The 21,879-nt window shown below is 40.6% G+C and overlaps 1 protein-coding gene across 1 annotated transcript in view; it reads left to right on the top strand.

Annotated features, from left to right (window-relative positions):
• The window catches only part of LOC139916636 (alpha-2-macroglobulin-like protein 1), a 38,498-nt gene that overhangs the window by 8,913 nt on the left and 7,706 nt on the right, over positions 1 to 21,879 (top strand). Inside the window, exons 8-26 of the mRNA XM_071905562.2 lie at positions 3,136 to 3,253; positions 3,367 to 3,481; positions 3,593 to 3,702; positions 3,987 to 4,151; positions 5,873 to 6,109; positions 6,246 to 6,309; positions 6,796 to 6,941; positions 7,076 to 7,225; positions 7,828 to 8,109; positions 9,051 to 9,138; positions 9,440 to 9,587; positions 11,447 to 11,672; positions 12,645 to 12,771; positions 13,945 to 14,066; positions 14,998 to 15,049; positions 17,488 to 17,571; positions 18,175 to 18,351; positions 18,900 to 18,981; positions 21,000 to 21,156. Coding sequence (XP_071761663.2) covers positions 3,136 to 3,253; positions 3,367 to 3,481; positions 3,593 to 3,702; positions 3,987 to 4,151; positions 5,873 to 6,109; positions 6,246 to 6,309; positions 6,796 to 6,941; positions 7,076 to 7,225; positions 7,828 to 8,109; positions 9,051 to 9,138; positions 9,440 to 9,587; positions 11,447 to 11,672; positions 12,645 to 12,771; positions 13,945 to 14,066; positions 14,998 to 15,049; positions 17,488 to 17,571; positions 18,175 to 18,351; positions 18,900 to 18,981; positions 21,000 to 21,156 — 2,650 coding nt within the window. The remainder of the gene's footprint in view (positions 1 to 3,135; positions 3,254 to 3,366; positions 3,482 to 3,592; positions 3,703 to 3,986; positions 4,152 to 5,872; positions 6,110 to 6,245; positions 6,310 to 6,795; positions 6,942 to 7,075; positions 7,226 to 7,827; positions 8,110 to 9,050; positions 9,139 to 9,439; positions 9,588 to 11,446; positions 11,673 to 12,644; positions 12,772 to 13,944; positions 14,067 to 14,997; positions 15,050 to 17,487; positions 17,572 to 18,174; positions 18,352 to 18,899; positions 18,982 to 20,999; positions 21,157 to 21,879) is intronic.

The following is a 21,879-nucleotide window of genomic DNA, read 5'->3' as shown; positions in this document are numbered from 1 at the left end:
TCACACAACTTTAACACTACATACACATACTATACATCAAACCCTTCAGCTGCTTCTGCTCTCACTCACAATGTCAATATATAAGCGATGCAATGTATAGTTTTTGAGATATTAACTTTTGTTTGACACTAGTGTTCCACTCTTTTTCACAGTAGTTTCTGCAGCTCTTCTGCTTATTTCACTCTTCTCCATTTCAACATGTCTTTTACATATTTTCATACCTTTTTTACTTTTTAGTATTATTACATTTTAGTACATTTCTAACATTATTACTTGCCACTGCCTTCTTACTCTTCATACTACTAGTACCTTCCAGCTTTTCACATAAGCCTTCCTACTAACAGATAGTTTGTTAGCCTTCGTAGTCTTCCTACCAACTACATATTTTTATACCTTTTTACTTCTTAGTACTGTTACATTTTAGTACATTTCTAACATTATTACTTGTCACTTTCATATTTTCTGTTTTTTTCCACTGAATATATACCTACTTTTCATACCTGCTATTCATACCCCTTGTACCTTTCAGATTTTACAAAATACTACTATCTCCTTCCACATTTTACACATAAGCCTTCCTACATATTTTCTTACTTTTGTACTTGTTACTATTATGAAATTTTAGTACATTTCTAACATTATTACTTATCACTTTGGCACTCATTACAGCTCCTTCACAGAAGTGTTTTAAACTGCCACATTTCTCACAGTTTTAACATTACATACACATATTATACTTTGCTTCAGCCGTTTCAGTTTGAACAGACGATCCACAGTCATGTTCAAAAACACGCGCGCACACACACACACACACACACACACATACAGCTGCTGGTACGTACACATCCACCCGCACGCACGCACGCACGCACGCACGCACACACACACACACAGACAGAAATATGTGACATAGATACAGCCATAGGATAAGAAAGAGGGAAAGAGGAGAGTGATAGACCAGTCACAGACAGCCAACAGAAAGGGTGAGCTGTACCCACACTAAACTGCACCAGTGCCACAGTTTGCACTCTCAGCAATCACACGCATTTTCTCCAGAAAATGCACCTTTCTAGTTAGTGTGCTTGCCGTAGGCAGAGCACACTCTTATTATCTCACATACTTATTATTATTTTTCCGCCAAAAAGTTTGGCACGCTACTCCTCCTACAGTTTTTACAGTACATACACATGTGAGACATCAAAACGTGCGGCTCATTGAGGAATCGTGTGCTATTACTTTTCTAAGAGATCCCTCATAAGGTTTTTGAGATATTAAGGATTAAATGCCATTTTAGACGCAAGAGACCATGAGTTCCCCTCATGGGCTGGCTTGATGCATTTGGGACAGTGTAAAAGGATGAGAACCTGAGAACCGTGTGGACTCAATCACAGGATCACAGAGCCAGAAATTGAAGTTTGGTTTTGTCCTTGTTTGTCCGCGGAGATCGGGAGGCTCCCACCCAGTAGCTGAAGCTAAGGTAGAATCAGATCAGTATGGATGTATTTGGCCTATTATTCTGTATATTAAAAGTCTAGTGCAGAGTTTTTAATGGCTGGCTTGGTGCATTTGGGACAGACGGACGGCGCCGCGGAGATCGGGAGGTACGTTAGCTGGTTTCTCACACACAGTAGCTAAAGCTAACTGAAGCTAAGGTAGAATCAGATCAGTATGGATGTATTTGGACTTTTATTCTGTATATTAAAAGTCTAGTGCAGAGTTTTTAATGGCTGGCTTGATGCATTTGGGACAGACGGACCGCGCTGCGGAGATCGGGAGGTACGTCTGATTTCTCCCACACAGCAGCTGAAGCTAACTGAAGCTAAGGTACACACAGAGTATCGTGGTTTCTGCGCGTCGGCCGACGCTTAACGGAGCTTCTCACGAGCTCAGTTTTTAAGCTAGAGCGGAGCTTTTTTTATTAGCGGAAACTAGACATCCAGACGAATACATAGGTACCAGCCATGTTATGTAACATAGCTCCAAAGTCGGCAAAGTTTTTGACAAAGGTAAATGGGCATGACTATTTTCAAACGGGTCCCTTGACCTCTCACATCAAGATATCTGAATGGCTCATTAGAACCGCAAGAGTCTTAGCTTTACAGCCATATCTGACATATGTCAGCTACATAGGGTATATGAGCTCCAGGGTACTAAAGACACAGTGTTCTGCATGCAGTGAAAAGATGTTATTCTCGCCTTTTTTTCTTTCCCTATTTCTGCACACTGTGGTACCTAAACAGTCATGGAATTGTAGAAATTGGGTATGGCTACAAAGCTGAGACTCTTGTGAATCCAAAGAGCCCAATTGCATTCATGTGTGATTAAATATGGCCTCATAGTAACCATTTCAATGTGATGACAGCATTTTTTATAACTTGACCTTACTGTATAAAATGACATGAAATTAAATGGTCGAGCTCATTCATGACAGTGCTTCGACACAGCCAGCAGATGGCGACAGAGACCATGAGTTCCCCACATGGGCTTTCTGTCAGCCTCGGCGCCGACTTTGTGATGCGTTTAGGATCCTTGGAAAGCTGGGAATCTGTAGTTTCGTTCGATACCAAACATGTTGCTGTGCAGTGATGAGAAAAGTTTCCCAGTGCCTTTGAACGCAACTGGCTCTGTTTACTGAGTCTAGTCTGTCAAAATGCTAACAATTGCAATGCTGCACCGCTTAGCAAAGCTAGTGAACGCCAAGTCTAAGGGCAGGGGCATTGCAAGGGCGGCAAGCACACTTAAATTTTCTTTAGAAAATTTAGCCTTTTCTAGTTATTATTATCATCCTGGGTTTTAGTGGAGAGTTTTAGTGTCCCATTGTGGTCTAAATATTGTTTCAGAGGCTTTTCCACCCTGACAAGAATAACATTCTGAGGGGAAACACTACTTAAATTTATTTATTTATTTATTTTTTTGGGCACACATTGGCACAAAAGATTGTCTATTGGTGGCTTGCTACAATCCAAACATATCTGTATCGGGATTGGCTTTCAAAAGCCAATATCTGTCGAACCCTAATTGAAGATATGGCCTTTTGTTATATAGCCCATGTTTCATTATCTTTAGCAATATTTGCTTGTTCTCGCTACTATTAAAAACCACTCCTTTTATATATCCGTCTGCCTTTTTCTGTAGATACACATATGGGAAACCAGTTCTTGGATCAGTCAAGGCAGTGGTTTGTAGAAAGGCCTATCGATATTACTGGTTCTCTGATGACAAAAGTGACATCTGCAAGAAGTATGACCTGAGGGTGAGTATCCTAGAGCAAGACAATCTTTCTGTGAGCTCGGTGCTCTTTCGCTGGTCATGGTTCATAATTTATTTTTTATGTTTGCTTGCAATTTACTCTCCTTATTCTTCTAGACGGACAGAGACGGCTGTGCGACACAAATGGTGAACGTGACCGAGTTTTCCCTGAACAAGAGAATGTATGACGACCTCTTTGAGGTGGAGGCTGAGATGGAGGAGTATGGGACCGGTAGGGTTACTGAATCCCGAGTCGTTGGATCCGAGTAATGAGTAAACGAGTAATACAGCACATAGTTGTCTTCATGTTGACCCCTGACCTTTACCTGTGCTTTCGTTCTAGGGGTCGTCCTGAAAGGCAGCGGCCGGACTGGCTTCACTAGTCAAATCAGAACTGTCACTTTTAAGGATGTGCCTGCAGCATACAAGCCAGGGATTGTATTTGAGGGAAAGGTAATGACTGTCTTCATTGAACAATGGAAATTACCTGTTGTCTGTTGCCTGTTGTCAGCACAGCAATTTGGATGAAACTTGGAGGGACGATGCATTATGGTACTGCACTCTGGCAGTTAAAAACTACATTGATTGTCCGATGGCGCAATCAAAGGTCAAAATTTCAAACTTTGAAAAGCCGTAACTGCTACACCACCGGTCTGATTTTGATGAAAATTGCAGACCACACGTTTACCGTCGCCTTGTTTTTACATTTTACATATTTTCCTTTTTTTTGTTTTCAGGTCAAAGTGACTGGCCCAGACTCCAGCCCAGCTGCCAGTGAGCCGGTGTACCTGTTTGTCCGCAGTGCGGAAGTATCAGAGAACCTGACTCTCACGACAGACAACAAAGGCATGGCTTCGTTTTCTCTGGACACCTCCCTCTGGAAGGACGGTGTGTCTCTGCAGGTAGGTTACCTGTCTTGCCTCCTCATCAGCAGAGTTTTCCCTAGGCATGACACTTGCAGATTGATTGGCAAACCGATATTTTTGGATTGAAGCTGCTGTTAGCTGAAATTGTGTGGCGATAAGTATTAAGTGCTTTCCCCAGAATTGTATTTTTGTCACAGTGGAAAAGCCTCTGAAGCAGCATTTAGACCATGGGACACTCTCCATTCAAACCCAGGATAATAACAGTAATAGTAGTAATAATAAGAATCATATAGATTCAGGCCTACTTTTGTGGAATCCGATGCCAATACCAATATTTTTGGATTGAAGCTGCTGATAACCAGTATTATGTCCCATTAGCATCAGTTTCAGTTAAGGTCTTCTCATAGACAACCAGTGTAATATAGATCAATTCTATAATAAATATGTAATCAGACAAACTGCATCATATCCATTATATGGTAGATGACGTTTAATAAAAGGCCCAAATTGGCAAACTGATATATCAGTCTAACTTTACATTCAGTGATAAGTGCTTCAGTGCTTCTTCTGCAGCCTAGAAATTAGGGATGTCAGTTTCGGTTAATTTTGCTTTTGATAGGCCGACACCCATTAACCGGTAACTAACCGGTTAATTTTTAAGAAAGAACGCAAAATGACGTGAAATACAAGAAAGTGGCACTTTCCTTTTAGTCCAGCGCTCCATTGACTCAACTAGTGCAGTGCCCGTTCGCCCCGCTGCTGCACAGAGCGCTGTTCGCTTGTTTATTCAAAGTTTATTAATAATGAACGTGTCCAAATTGCACCAAATCCGACACTGCATGTCCTTGGTCCCCAGCAATACACCTGCCAAGTGTGAAGTAGATCGGACGAACGGTTCTTGAGATATGCGAACGACACACACTCACTCAGACTCACAGACAGACAGAGATTCCTTGCTTTAGTAGATAGATGAGCTTTGGCGCCGCATTTCCAAGCACTGTCCATTTGCTGTAATTTGCATATAAATATCTGCACTTGTTATGCACGCCGCAGCGTAGCCCGTTTTAATGTTAAGTGCTGACTCCGCCCACCCGGGCCAGTTTCGTCGTACGCCGGTAGCAATTACAAGTGGACCCTATCCTACAGTCCCTGCTCTCAGCGGAGGGAGGGGGCTACGCTTTTTGTGGCAAGCACTGTGATCGACCTCTCTGGATTAGACAAGCAAGTAGAGAAAACCGGTATCAACCGAACCAATTTATTGCCAAATGCTTTGGGATTCAACACATTAACATTGCTTCCCATGGTCAGAAAAAGTCGCCAGATTTGTCGCTAGTCGCTTTTGAGAAATAAAGTCGCCAGGGGGGTCTGAAAAGTCGCTAAGTCTAGCGACAAAGTCGCCAAGTTGGCAACACTGGTGTATGCAAATTAACCTATAGACCGACATGCGTAACCGGTCAAAAACATTCTCGGTGGTTAACCGATTAACGCTTACCCACCGAGAATGTTTTTGACCGGTTACGCATGTCGGTCTATGGTTAACCGATTAACGGTTAACCATTGACATCCCTACTAGAAATACATGTAGACCTGCTATTTTTTTGTATAGCATTTTTAAAGATGCACTTGGAAAAAAGTAAGAAAAAGCAGCATAGAACAGCAAAGGAACCAAAATATCGGCATCAGTGGGGAGTGGGTTGAAGGTTGAGAACCGGTGGTTGACAGCTAAGTGGAAAAACTCTCCACTGTCGTTTCAACAGGCAAGATCTAGAAAGAGAGAGGAGGACGAGCCGTACGTGCCGAACCTGCGCAGGCCAGAGTATCGCTCGGCGCACCACAGCGTGACGGCGTTTTACTCCAAGAGCAAGAGCTTCGTGAAGCTCCTGCAGGGCAGCAGGAAGTTCTCCTGTGACGTGGACGCTTCTGTGCGCGCTCAGTACATCATCCAGGGGGAGGAGCTAAAGAGCGGACAGGACGTTCTCGACTTCTTCTACTTGGTAAGACTAATGCTATGGCTTGACTGTTGCAAAAAGTGCAGATTCCAGATTTCATCATCCTATTATGTGAAAGATGTCTAATGTCATTCATGCATGTCCATAAATCTCCGTGCCTGCGTTACTTTCCCTTTTACAGGTGATGACCAGAGGTAGAATTGTGCAGCATGGCCGTCTCCCAGTGGCTGTTACAGCGGGAATTGGTAAGATCTATACTGTCATTTAAACCAAGGTTGCTATCCTAATTCCTCGGGGTCAACTGCTTGAGGATAACCTAGCAGATTTCTAGCTCTTTTGTCCATGCCCATTAACGATTATTGTGACAATACGCATTGTATACCTTTCTCAAGCTCTCCATTCAAATGATATTATTTGCACTTTGTAATGACGTTTTTAAATTGTTGTTTACATTCTAGCAACCCAATGCCATCACTAGAAAGGTTTGTGGCTCAGAAATAAACAGAATTCTGCACAGCCAGACTTTGTTGTCATTTAACTTTTATTTAATACATCGCATGGTGGTTGTATTGAATCATGAACCCCGTATCGTGTATCGTGAGATAAGCCTATCATCCCATCCCTAACATATTGTGACTTGAAATTAACCAGCAGCTAGCTTTTGTGGACTTTGACAAATTCCTACAGATCTTCCCTCCATGTCATCCCTCTTTTGTTTCTTGCCGTCTCAGTCAACAAAGGGGAGTTGTCTATGTCCCTGCAGCGGGTGCTAGACCTGGCACCGTTTGCCCAGGTGGTCGTTTACACCGTGATGCCCAGTGGAGAGGCTGTGGCCGACAGCCAGGACTTCCCTGTTCAGCGCTGCCTCAAAAACAAGGTACCTGCTGAGTCTTCCTAAAGCGGAACAGCTGCAAGGACTTGTCTCTTTGTGTCGTACTTTTGCAAGCTTTTCAGGTGTGACCATGTGCAAAATGCAGCTAATGAATGTCCACCCTGGTCTCTCCGGTACAGGTGTCTCTGAGGTTCTCCTCTCTCCAGGAGCTTCCAGGAGAGAAGACCATGCTGAGTCTTCAGGCTCAGCCGGGCTCCCTGTGCTCTGTCAGAGCCATTGACCAGAGTGTCCTCCTGCTGCAGTCAGAGCAGGAACTCACCACCGGCTATGTATGACTCCGATTTCCAGTGCTATTTTGACCCTTGTCAACATTTGTACCTTTACCGTAACTTTGATATGGTGTCATTACTATAATAAACACAATTTAATCACAGTGACTAGGGTTCGAACAACATGGATTTTTGAAGGCCGATACAGATATTTTAGAATTTAAGCCAATACTTTGCGCCGATAATCAACATGTGTAAATTTGGCATTTGCATGGCAAAAAATGTAAAAAAAAAAAAAACAAACTAAAACATATTTAGTGTTTGCCCCAGAATTTTATTTTTGTCAGGGTGGAAAAGGGGTTAGCAGCTCTTTAAGGCAAATAAAATGTCATTCCACACACTGTTTTTATGTAGCTATAGTCAGGGAGGAGCCTCCATCATATCGGCAGTGGATGACACCGACTGGCCAATAGTTGATATTTAATAAAAGGCCAATATTGGCCCCATATATCAGCAAACATAATTATTTTTTCACTAGTTAGGAACTAATCAGCTGGTGTAGTCAGGTTGGAATGAGAACTCTCCACAGTACATGGTCGCCCATCCCTGCTCTAAACCCTCACGGTGCTCATGTACTGGTCTCTCTGTGTGGAACATTGCAGGTGTACAGCCTGCTGCCCATCCAGAAGCTGTCAGGATACAACTACCAGGTGGAGGACTTTGATCCATATCCCTGCTTACTTCCCCCGATGGTGCCTCAGCCGGAACCTGATCCTCAGCCTGATCCTCAACCTGATCCTCAAACTGATCCTCAACCTGATCCTCAAACTGATCCTCAACCTGAGCCTGAGGCTGAGGTCGAAATGGCACCAGCTGGTCGAGTGAAGCGCTCGTTCTACTTTGGACCAACCAATGAGAAGAATGATGTCTACAGCATCTTTAAAGTAGGATTCTGATCAACTTGATTAGAATTAAAGAGTAGTTTAGAGGAGATACTGACATTGTCGTCGTTTGGTTGTGCACTTAAAGCAATATTCCACTTAGTTTTAACATGGGGGTTATTCGGCACTTGACCACCATGAAAACCAGAATATAAACTAATCACCAAGACCGGATGCAGCTGGATGAGTTTGTAGTGTTCGGATTTTTACTTCCCATTCGTTTGAATGAGGCCACGAAAATAGACTGAAAACTGTCATTTAACACGTTGGTGAACAGATTCAACAACAGATCCTGTTGCTGTGATTTTCAACTGACTGTGGGTCCAACGTTTTGGAACATAATTTTGCCAAATAGGATTTCTATTGATAGACAAGAACATAGCGGAGGGATACCATTTAGGAGAGATAGTTCCTGTTTGGGAGACTGGATCTACTTTTATTTTTAAATACTAATTTTAGTGTAAACCAAGAATAGAAATGCAAAATGACGATGGACCCAGGATGCTTAATTGTCTTAAAAGCAGGATCTGTTGTTGAATCTGTTCACCAACGTGTTAAATGTCAGTTTTCAGGCTGTTTTCCTGGCCTCATTCAAATGAATGGTGGTCAAGTGCCAAATAACCCCCTTGTTCAAACTAAGTGGAATATTGCTTTAAGACTGAAAAGAAAGTAGCAGCCCAATATATCAATATAGTATGATGGAGAGAATTATATTAACATTGATCAAAACAAAAATAATTATATGAATCATCGTTCGTTGGAGTCGTTTAGCACATCTTATTAATTTGATCTCCACTGAGAACAATGTATAGCTGGCTTGTATTTATCTTGTGTCATCAGCGATCAAAACATGTAACATAATTTACTCTGTATGCCTGAATGTTGAAGGCATGGCTTCACAGTGTCTAATTTTGTGGAATTATCGGTACTTTTCCCTTTTTTAGGAAATTGGAATCAAGATTGTGACCAACTCCGATGTGAAAAAACCTCATGACTGCCGTGAAAGGATGATAGGTTTTAATTATGACTATGGTAGGTTATAACTTTATGATATGCCCTTGCCCGGTTACAACCACACCGATTTGCTATGATTGATTGCGCATTCAAGGTCCAAGGCTCCATGATGAGAAACCACTGTTACACTTTAAACCTATGTGCAGGCATGTTTTTAGTGGTTTATAGTGACTCAGGAATGGATCTCATGGGTACGGGTACAGCTGCAGCTGAGGACACCAAGGAGACCGTTAGAACATACTTTCCCGAGACCTGGATCTGGGAGCTGGTGTCTGTAGGGTAAGTTTAGGTGTTTAACTGTTTTAACATTTGTTCATAGATCTCGTAGATTCCCCGGTTCCCATGGCCTTCAACATGATGCCACAGAGTGCAGAAAAAGGTACGCCGAACAAACAAGAAGAGGAGACCAAGGAGACCGTTAGGACCTACTTTCCTGAGACCTGGATCTGGGACCTGGTCCCTGTTGGGTAATATATAATATGAAAGGGCCAATACACAACAAGGTGTGCGTTAAAAGCTTTGAATGGAACAACCTGGTTGCCTCTTGAGCCCATTGGAATTGTTAAAAGATGTTATCTCGCTTATACCATCACCGCTTGCCAAACGTGAAGAATTAGGCTTATTCATTCAGTGTAATTCAGTATTATTCACTTACAGTAAAATATTTGGGCTTTATTTATTCACAGCTGAATATAAAAGCAGTCTAATAAATCTGTTGCTGAAGAACTAATGCTTTCCAGCCCAAATACCTTGCATTCCCAAACATAATGAATACAGCACATATAACAATAACTGCACAGTATATTGTAACTAAGATTACTAGAAAAAAGCATAGCATTTAACTGGTGCAGTTGCAGATTTCACATGAATTTGAAAGTAGCAGTGGCACAGTGTGAGTAACAGTAAGTTGATGCGACGCTCTAAATACCAGAGTGGGAGGATAATGGTGTCTTGTTGCATTATAATGTGACCCATGGGAAAAACAGTCCAATAATAGCACAAAACCCAGATTATAAAAAGAACATTGAATAGTCTATAAACAAGGCATTGAACAAAATCCAAATGGTAATCAAGACACCGGAACTTCCGTTCAGTGTCTGTTTGCAGGTTAAGACAGTTTAAAAAAAAAACCCAAGAACATTTATTCAAGCTCTTTATCCAATTCGTGACCTAAATGTAATGCTGAAACTTGCTTATGAATTTATTTAGGACAGTGTTCAACCAGTTGACTCGGAGGTGTTAACCAAATTTACTTATTACCAATCCTGAAACTAATGTGTGCTATGTGGAGATTTCATTGAATATCCACACAGCATCCAGCTGTTTTCATCTCTTTTCTAAAGCTTGTTGTCAAATTCCGCTCCTGAACGAAGCTCCTCCCGCTCTATTCAGTAGCTTTTCATTTTTTAAAACTAGCTTGTCTCCTCCCTCGCTGTTTAACAGCGTAAAGGCGGAATCGATAAGGCGAGCGAGTAAACTTGTTAAACTAGTAAACTTGCTACCTACCTCTTCACTTGTCATTGTGGGACATGTAACCTTCAGCGGGAGAAAGTTCTGGCAAAGTGAGACTGGTACCGGCAACATTTCTCTGCAGGTACGTTTAGCTTAGCTATTAGCATTTATCATTCCATTTGTCCTTCTAGGCTTCCGTAGTACAGTGGCTTTGCTGTGTGTTATTTACAAATGTGTTGCAGTTCCTATCGCCCTCTAGTGGTCAGAAAGTTACGCTCATTGCAGCTTTAAAAAAACAGGCTATTGGTAATAGCTGATGCAATTATGGTACATAACTGTATAACAAAGTATGTGCATGAGGTAAAAAGTAAATAAAAAAGGAACAACCAATAGAAGTGGGGGGAAAAAAACACATGGTGCACAGGTTTGATTGTGCTACCTGCAACTGTACTTTGCTAAACTTTATGACCAAATGCAGTTTTGCTCTGTTTCTTATGAATTTCCATTTGTGTTTACATTAAAATCTCTGTTTGTATTGTTGATTTTCAAAAATGTAATCATGATCTCAAAAACTACTATTGCCCAAATAACTTTTAATATTAATTTTATGGCTAGGCTCCAAGCTACATCATCTCCATCTTTACCCCTGTTTGTAATCCGTATTTACACTTTTATTGTTCATCTCATTGCCTTTTTCGTGCCTTTTCTGTAAATAAACAATAACTTTATTTTATTATCATCACATCATATACTACACACATTTCAGTGCAGGTTTGTGTTTTTCTTCACTCCTTCAAATCAGCTTAGTTAAGAAGTGTGCCACTCAAGCTTTTTATTTCACTCCATATTTGCATGTATGTTTCTTTTGTAACAGAGACAATGGAACGGTGAATGTGGAGAAGACGGTCCCTGACAGCATCACTAAGTGGGCAGCTGGAGCGTTCTGTACCTCGTCTGTAGGCTTCGGCGTGTCGCCCAACATTGGACTGACTGCCTTCCAGCCTTTCTTTGTCAGTCTCACCCTGCCTTACTCTGTCATCCGAGGAGAAGTGTTTACGCTCAAAGCTACCGTGTTTAACTACCTGTCCAAATGCATTATGGTAAGTGTGTGGGGTGGTATTGATGGAATCTATCAGAATGGATTAACGGATGACTGATTCAATGCATTGGTTGATCCCATTCAATCTGTAGGTGAAATTAATTAAACTAAATTTAGGCTTCATTCATTGGTAAAGGTAATTGTGGGATGTTGAAATTAGCACATGCATGATGTTTTTGCATCTGTTAAGATAAGATGAAACTAAAATGATTTGTGACATTTTCATGGACATAAATGTACATTGGTCTTTCCCAGGAAAAATCTTTCCAATGTGTTTGGAATAAATGGAAGAAGAACTGGGTAGTTAGCATGGGCAGCGATGGCCACCATGGCTGAAAAGACAAAGACAAAGAAAAGAGAAACTCAAACTTCATCAACAGAAAAAAACGTCACAGTACTGGAATCACTGTTTGATTGACAGGTGATCTCTGGGAAGAGCAGTGCCGAAACACCACAGCGATGAGCGCTGAGCGACAAAGATGGAGACAAAATCAAAAGCATTTTTTTTTTTTTTTGCAGATTATCACTTTAAATTATTCCTGTGGGGAAATTAGGTACAATTCAAGCAAGAATATAGCAAATGGGGGTTGCATTAACACGCAGCACCCAATTTCAACAGTAGAACATGTAAAGTAGACGTATGAATGAAAAGTATGGATTACAGCATTATGAGGATAGTGCAAAATAGTAACAGTGGAACCTACTGAGACAAAGAAAAAACGCATGGAAAATACATGCAGTATGGAATAAGGATTCAAATAGTTGTAGTATGAAATAACTGAAATTATAAAAACATTTGTTATTCATATATGTTATTCATATGTTATGTTATTGATGTTTTTATAATTTTTCACTTATTTCATGCTGCACACATTTGAGACCTTATTTCATACGGCATACATTTCATATTTGTGGTATATTTTCATCCCCCACATGAGAGGGTGAGCATGTTTTTTGTGTGTGTTTTCTGCAGGTGAGGGTAGCGCTGGCTGATTCAGAGGAGTACACCTCCAGAGACTGTGATGACTGCCAGTACAGTGTGTGTCTGTGTGCGGAGGAGAGCAGGACCTTCAGGTGGATCGTCACTCCGACCGCCCTGGGTGAGCTGTTCTGACGACTGCCGCTCCTCACGAACGACTGCCGGCTCATTGGTTACATATTTGTTGTATAATCGATCCTGAATCAGTTTTAATGAATCATTTTCATTGGGCAAATATGCATGAATATGATGTTGATGATGAGAATTATTAGTATCCTGGGTTTCAGTGGAGAGTTTTAGTATCTAAATGCTGTTTCAGAGGCTTTTCCACCCTGACAAGAAGAAAAATCAGGAGAAACACTAAGTATTACAATTGTAATTGTTTTGGATTTTTTGGCATGAAAATGGTCAAATTGAAGGATACTTAATATCAGCATAAAATATCAACTCTTGGCAGCCTCAATTTAGAAACTATTGGTTCAAAAACCCATATTGAACAAACCCTAATCTCATGGTGTCAAACAGTCATAGCGCTGCCCTCCATGTCCCTCATTATCCCAGATAGTTTTACCAATGACTGCCAGGAGTTATTTACTGTTATTACTATTAATAACGATATAATGCAATGGTAGGATAATTTCTTAATCCTAAAATAATTTGTTTGAAATACTCCTCCTAATATATATATATATTTGAAAAAGATAGTATTACACCCAGGTGAGGCTACATAAAACAACGTAATTTATCCAGATTAAGAGCACTGACAGCCTTTGCGTCTGCATTGCCTGAAGACAAAAAAAAGCGGTGTTTTTTCAGTGCTGCTTGGCCTGAAACCTGAGGATTTCTATCAGCCTCCATCAGCAGGGATGGAGACGAGGCTCTGATGAATGTCAAATTGCGCTCGTCTACCCCGCCCTTAGAGGAATGCTGACAATCACTTGTACTAACGAGTCAGGCAGTATCTCTGACGAAACACTCAGAAACTTCTCCCTCTGGGGGTGATCTGTAATTGTCCTCTATGAGCGGGATTGTGGGTTGTGAAGGTAGGGAGGGGGGTGAAGGAGGAGAGGAGAGGGGGAAGGTACAGAGAGAGGTACTATAATAAGGCGGTAGATTGGGATTAACGAGGGGGAATGGGAAACGTGGGAGGAAGGAAAACGGGGGAGGGGAGGGGGCAGAGAGGGGTGGAAAAGGAGGGGGGAGTGCTGTTTTGCCTGTGTACACAAATTGAGTTGACAGGGTGACAGTGAAGCTAATCAATACATGTCGACTTTCATACTGTGTGTATGTGCAGGCGAGGTGGATCTGAAGGTCAGCGCTGAGGCCCTGAGGACGGACCAGCTGTGTGGCAACGAGGTGGCCACCGTCCCCGAGAAGGGACAAATCGACACGGTGGTCCGCACACTGCTAGTGGAGGTTAGTGACCGCCAAACACCGTAAACATCACAATGGTCTGTCGCAAAACATGACAGTAGATTGTAGGCTTGGGCCGATATTCTTTAAGATGGAATATCGCAATTGTTTTCCGAATATAGCAAAACATGATAGTAGATTGTAGGCTTGGGCCAATATTCGATAAGATTGAGTATATTATATATTATGAATTAATTATATAATAAAAAAATTGAAGAAGAAAAAAAAAAAAAACAGAAGAAAACACAAAACGGACAACAGTTTGTGCTATTTAGTACCAGTCCAGGCATTAGTTTCCACATCAAATGTACAAAATATTAGGACCACCTTACAAATTGAGGAATTGCTCCTTTTGCACAGTCTGCATCTTCATTTTCCCCAACGCTGATACCCTTCGCCTGCATTTCTCCTGGTTTGAAAAAAAAGAAGAAAAAAAAAAGAAATATCAGGTTGTGTGTGTGTATATTTCGTAATCGAAAAGTGACATGAGCAGAGCTTTTCAGTTCAGACGCTTCACGCCAGGAGCTCCATATGTGAAAAGCACAAACGGGCATGGCACAAACACATCTCTCTTCTCTGAGTACTCTGAATATGTTGGCCATTTCGCCCACGGTTATTGATGGAAAAACAATGGCAGGATTATGGTACCTGACACAAAGTCTTAACTACACATTTGATAACCCCTATCGCTTTTCATGGCTGTGGATTTAATAGAAGAAACAGGTAAGTGGCTTTGATAGATGAAATCTACAAGGAATCAGTTTTCACTTGGATTCACCTCCTGAGCCGGTGGTCCTAATATTTTATATTTTCTGTAACTGAATTGACAACCTAATTTTTGATCACCTATGTTTCTTGAACAAAATGAATATCATTCACTGATATCAACGGTATCCTTGTAAATAATTCATTGTTGTCTCTTTGTCTTCACAAGGCTGAAGGAACACCAGAGGCAGTCACCCACAACGCTCTCCTCTGTCCTGCAGGTCAGCATTCAGACAACCAGTGTATTAGAGATGTCCCGCTCTATCAGCACATCTCTGTTATCTAAAAGCCTTGGGGGACCAGGTACTGATCTACTGGCCACTGACCTGAACATCTTGACCCTCTCATTCTTAAAGACGAGATGAAATGAAAAATGCCTTTTTAACCCTTTTAGATCACATCCCTGGTCATACTGTGCACCTATTTAACAATATATGCCAAAAAAAATACCAAAAATCAATTTCATTGTATTCTTATATCAAAATTCAGTCATGTTTTCTTCCTGTAAAACAAAATATGCCGTGTGCTTACGTAAGCATGCCCGTAACTAATTTCAACCAATAATATCATGACATCCACCCATCAATCAATCTTCAACTTTTAGCGCACAGAGCTAAGAGGCTAAGATTCATTAGTTAGCTAGCTAGCAACAGCACACCCACTTTTCAACGTTCAAATCAAATTCCTCCCAACGTTATGTCCCGCCTGTCTTTCCTGTTTCACTCGGAAATACGTCCCGATACGGAAGTTAGATACTCTCGAAATGCCGTTTCATCTCGACTTTAATGGCCTGAAAACCCAAACTGATAGTTGACCAGCTCTGGCTGGGCGGAAGTTAAAGTTCTCCAAGTTGTTCAATGTAACGGATGATTGAGTCTTAGCGGAGTGAGTCATGTAACCGTTGAGATGCATTTGGAGATAATCTTGTCAATATGAAATGGATGGTTTTAGTAATTATCCACCATCTCAGGGCTTGAGGACACCAAGAGCTGCATGGTTACTTGGTTACTAAAGGGATACACTGACATATTGAATTTTAGTTGGTTGTTTTTATTCACCAGATAGTTGTCATATTGTGGAAAAACGTTTCTACACGTCTTTGTTTTCCTTAAATGTCTCGTTAGCACTGTTAGTATTTCTCATTGAAATCAAGAGGCGGCAGCTACCAGCAGGTCTCGCTTTTTTCCACAGTACTGCGTGAAGAAAAATATCCAAGTAAAAATGTGTATCCCATTATAAATAACCATGAATGTTTGATTTCGCTTGTCTAACTGCATGTATAGTTTCATTCCAAAACAAAGGAAAAAACATTTCTGACATGAAAGCAATTCATTGTAAACTAGTAACGTTTTTTAAAGGATAATCATTTATGTCCTCAAATATATCTTTGTGCAGGAGTGGATACCAAAATATCTTACTCAAGTAGAAGTACTCTTTGCTAAAATTTTACATAAGTGGAATAAAATTACTGGTGCAAAAGTCTATCTAAATAAAAGTAAAAAGTAACTCATTTAAAATGTCCTCTTGAGTAAAAGTTATTGGGTTACTTAAAAAGGATGAGATTATAGGTTATATAACTTTTTTTTTTTTTTTTAAAGCCCATTGTTCAATAACGTAACTACACGGTAGTTTTTGTTAGCCATCCAACTAGCTAGCTAGAAAACTAGCTATTTCGCCTAGCTAGAAAACTAGCTAGCTAGGCGAACTAGCTAGATGATAACCAGGCTAACACAAACAAATAACACTAGCGATAAATTTCTCCACATGCTTGCATGTTAGATGCTCTTCAGTTTCTGATGCAATGCAAAAGACGACAAAATTTGTACTCAAAAGGATGCGATTTAAAATGTTGCGACGTAAATACTTAAGTCAAAACATGCTTCACTAGCTAAAAGGAAAATGACTGACTTACAAAGAAAAGACGTACACAAAAATGCTTCTCAATCAGTAGTGCGAGTAGGTTAAATGCAGTTTGCTACGTATCTGTTACTTATCTGTGAATACGGGATTGTCCCGTATTGAAAAATAAAATGCACTGTCCCTTACTGAATCAATACGGGACGCAATTTGTCCCGTATTTTCGTGCACACCCTACTTTAATGCATACACTACGTTTTCACATGCTTGGAATGACATGAGAAATAATAAAACCAAAAGAGTTTCACGAGACATAGCGGAGAAGTATTAAATCAGAATGACAGGCAAGTTGTCTGTCACTGTCACTCAACGTCATCGTTGTCCTGGTTACGGAGACTCAGACGCGCGGTTTTTAAAAATGTCGGCGAATAACGTTACCTCCATATACCAAATAGTGTATTTTGACAGACCAAGCATTTTGCCCATGTATATGATCTGATGTTTTAATCCTTAATATAATTGATACAACTATGCTTTACTCTTATTGACTCTTTATTTCCTTTACATTCATGTTGAGAGTAGCAGAGGACTTTGAAATTGATGCATAAAAAGCACAAATTGGTGCATAAAAATTCACCAGAATGCAGGAAATAAAGTGTCTGACACTCAAAATCTCATGGGAGAGGACCCCCAGACCCTCCGCTTGATTTGTGTCCCCCGGGCATGGGGCCACTGGCAAGGTGTCCCTTATTTTTCCACATTGAAGGTGGCAACCCTAGTTCTCTCCCTCTGTTGTCACCAGACGGGCCGGTGGAGAAGAACGTCTCTCTGCTGCTACCTGAGATGTTCGTGGCCGGATCTGCCAAGGCCTCTGTCTCTGTACTGGGTCAGTAACATCACATGTAGACACCCGACATGGCGACAATCTCACTGACTCTGTTAAACATTATTCAATTTATATCTGCATGATTGTTGGAATGCATAATTAGTGGAGATAATTAGCACTTCAACACTTCCTTTGCAATCAGTTTAAGTCTGAGCATGTATTCCATCATCCCTGATATTGCATCTAGGGTTAGACTGATATCAGTTTGCCGATATATTGGGTCAATATTGGGATTAATTAGCCTTTTTAACCTGAATTGATTCTAATGCAACATTTTGATCAGATTCCAAATGTGTGTGCATATTGTGCAGTTTTATTATTAGTGCTGTTATTATTAGTTGTAGCAATAGTACTATCTTGGGTGGAGAGTTTTAGTGTCTAAAAATGGACTAAATGCTGTTTCTCAGGGGGAAACATTGAATGCTTGTAAAAAAAAAAAATTCAATTTTTTGGCATGGAAATTGGCAAATTTTAAAGATATTGAATATCGGGTACCAGCAGTATCAGCCTTCACAAACCCATGTCAGTCGAACCCTAATGTTGAAAGCCGAAACCTTGCCCTCCTTAACTCTCCTCCTCACCCTTCTCCTCATGCTTCTCCAGGTGACCTGATGGGCCGGGCCTTGAGAAACCTGGACAAGCTCCTGGCCATGCCATATGGCTGTGGGGAGCAGAACATGGTGCTGTTTGCTCCCAACATTTACATCCTCAACTACCTGCAAAGCACCGGTCAGCTCACCAAGGAGATTCAGGACAAGGCGAAGCGCTTCTTGGAGAGCGGTGAGTCCTTGGGTCGTTCTCAATGTGTGTTCTTGTGTCCTCCGTGATGCCTTTTTATGATATATCTTATGGCTGAAGTACACTTCCAGAGCAAAAGAACACAGAGGACGGGCAAAGATCACAGAAGTTTACTTGGACAAAATATAGAGGATGCATCGGATGGTGACCTGGCTGAGGAGAATGAATGGGAAGCACAATTGTTTGCACAATTCATGAAATTGTGCAAATACTTTATGACATTTATGAAATTGTGCACACAAATGAATGAAAATGAGGGTACGAATTAACCAGAACGAGGGAATGATATGCATTTTGTGCACTCGAGTGAATCATCTGCACACAATACCTTCTCATACCTCGATATAGCTGCGGCTCAAAATATATATTTTATTCTCCTGCCGCCACTCTTGCCTCCACACTCTTGATAAGAGCAGTGGCTGATTCCCAAACGTGTAAATGTAAAACGTTGAAATGGAAAACAGAGGGTTTGCTTTTCCATAATTTAGTTTTGTTTTATGGATGTGTTAATTTGTCCGTGTGTGTTGTAGGATACCAGAGGGAGCTCAACTACAAGCACAGAGACGGCTCCTACAGCGCCTTTGGGAAGAGCGACCCGTCTGGCAACACTTGGTCAGTACGAGTCAATAATATTAATAAATGAATGCTGGTGAGGATATGAATGCCAGATAACAGCACTGTAATGTCGGTAACAATTTCTATGATGATGTAGTAACTGATGATGAAATAATGTAATAAAATGTCCCTCTCTAAATGAGCATCAAAGATGTAATGAAACTATTAATGTAATAATTTGCCAGCTAATATAATCACATATTCATACTGATATTGTCATTTTTTCCCCCTGATAATGTAATACATTGTTCTATTAATGGAAGTTATTACATTATACGGGGTATTATTTAATATTCAAATATTAATCTGAAGATGTTATATTATCCACCAATTTCTAAAACATTTTATTACATTTTTATCTCATTTAGAGGGATATTATTACAATTATAACATTATCCAGCAGCAGTTATTACATATTTATAATGCATTATTAGGATGCTTTTGAAGCCTAAATAATAAAATGTAGATAGCTAAATAATAAATGGCTTTAATATTTCCATAATGATATATGAGAATATGGTTATAAATACACATAACTCGAGGTATTGCATCAGTTGTCGTAACCCATTTATAAGTATTCTTTACTCGGAGCACAGCTTATGATTTTTTTAACCAGCGAGTTATATAGGGACTGTGTGCAGTTCATATAAGCAGCATCATATAAGCATATTTTCAACTCATTAAATCTCACACCGTTCATTTGACGGAAAATGAAAACTGTCTTCAAACACTGTGGTGGGTAGATGTGTCCTCTGCTTTTTGGCACCAGCCTGCAGAGGATCCTAATATATTTTATTTTGAGGAACCTTTCCAGAAAATATTAATATTTCCTTTTTAATTGGCTTAAAGCACAATGCCTGTAGAGACTTAGCCGTTTTCCAAGCCCTTTACTGTTTTGAAAGGGTGCTGGGCAGTTTGGCAGTTGGTGTGTGTGTGTGTGTGTGGAGGGGGGAGTGGGAGGGGGAGGAGGGGGTAAGCAGAAAAGCAGAAACTAGGGCAGGGGCGGTCGTTCGCATCTATGTTTTCATTTGTACATACAAAAGTATATATTGAAATTCCGGTGGGTGATTGGATTAAATTGCCCATTAAAATACCAAATCACTCACATCCTGAATGCACAGTGATGTCAGGTTTTTGGAACGGAATTGGATGTCTTTCACTAAAGCATGGCCAAATAACATTGATTTTGATTTGAAGTGAGTGGTGTGTTAGTTACCAAAGTTGATTTAGTACTACAGTTTTGAAAAAGTCAAAATATGTATGGCGTTAAGCAAGGTCTTATGACTTTATTTGACATATTTGACAGATATATGTTGTAACATATATGTTTTCATTTACTGCTATTATGATAGCAGTAATTGAAGAGGAAACCATGATCTCCAGTCAATGAGTACCATAAGGCAATATAAACAAAAATCAATTCATTTATGCTTTTCTTTATTTAAAAGACCTTACTTTCAGATAACTTGATACATGATAACTATGATACATACTATGAATTTGCATTATGAGGATTTATTTCCCCCTAAAAAGTTCAGTAAACTGAGTTTAGGTGGATTTACCCTCCACTACATCCCTGATGACACTATGTTCTAATGTAATGTGAACGGTGTATAACACATAATGAGATGTTGCCACTGTCTAGAACTATATTACTAAAGCATTACGATTGAATTGTGAGACTGTATGAATTACAAGCCATAATGTGGGCCTTTCTAATGCCATCATAATCATATTGGACGTGGATATTGCACTTTACAGCTGAAAAGCATCGCTAGATTTGCCACCTCTTCATCTGCCTCAGTTGTGTGTATTGTGCCTGATTGGTGTACGGCTCTGAAGCAGGAGATCATGTTGTGTTCAGGATGCAGACTCGGGCCAAGTGCTGTGCGATAGTGTGAGGCAGGAGGTTATGTAATTGTCCTGAAGCAGGGTTCAAGTCGGGGCTACCACCACAGTTAGTCATGGTTAGATTGTGTTCTCTAAAAAGTGTGTGTGTGTGTCTGGCTGTTCAGGCTGACGGCCTTTGTGATGAAATCCTTTGGAGGGGCGAGACCGTACATCTTTGTGGACTCCAGGCACATTGAAGATGCCAGGAGGTGGCTGGCTGGTCTCCAGCGGCCAGACGGCTGCATCAACTCTGTGGGGAAACTCTTCCACAACGGCATGAAGGTAAATGGATCAGTTCTAATTCTAAGCATCTAATCACACCATCAGTTAAAGGAAAAGTCCACCCTCAGATACTCTTACACTGTTAGGTATCATCAATGTTGTAATTAGTCTCAGTGCTGTAATTTAGTTTTTGGCCTCATCAACTTCTACTTAAGTTAGTAATTTCCTACATTTCCCAAAATGCCTTTCAACAGCCTGGGCGTGAACTTGTTGCTTTCAATAAAAGGTGGACACATGAGCATATAAAGGGCTTGTTAGACAAAGCTGTGTCCCTTACTCAAAACATAAGATGTCTTGTGGCTGCAATGCATTCTGGTCTATTGTCGATGGAGAAATTGGTGCCTCTGCCTCTTCTCCGATTGATTGTCAATACATCACGTAATCTATGTTTGGCCAGTTATCCGCAGGAATAAGAAAAAATACACCACCAAACAACAAAATGGACCCAGAAATGCAGTATACACTGGCAGTATCTGTTTCGAACAGTATTACCGTGTTTTAGGATAGATTTTTCCTTTTTTAAGATGCAAGCCCAGAATTAGCTCAATATGAGAACTAATTTGCATAGAGAAGTATTTAAGGGAGCGGTGGATGTGTGCAGGGAGGGATATCGCCCACGGCCTGCAGGGAAGCGGCAGAGGACACACACGCACACACACACACACACACACAGCAGAGGAAAAATCCCAAACAAGTTATTGCTAGTCAGTCCTAAAAAAAAAA

Source organism: Centroberyx gerrardi, chromosome 6 (genome assembly GCF_048128805.1).
Source record: "Centroberyx gerrardi isolate f3 chromosome 6, fCenGer3.hap1.cur.20231027, whole genome shotgun sequence".
Lineage (NCBI taxonomy): Eukaryota > Metazoa > Chordata > Actinopteri > Beryciformes > Berycidae > Centroberyx > Centroberyx gerrardi.
Note: the sequence above shows the minus strand (reverse complement) of the source record. Positions and strands in the feature narration are given on the sequence as shown.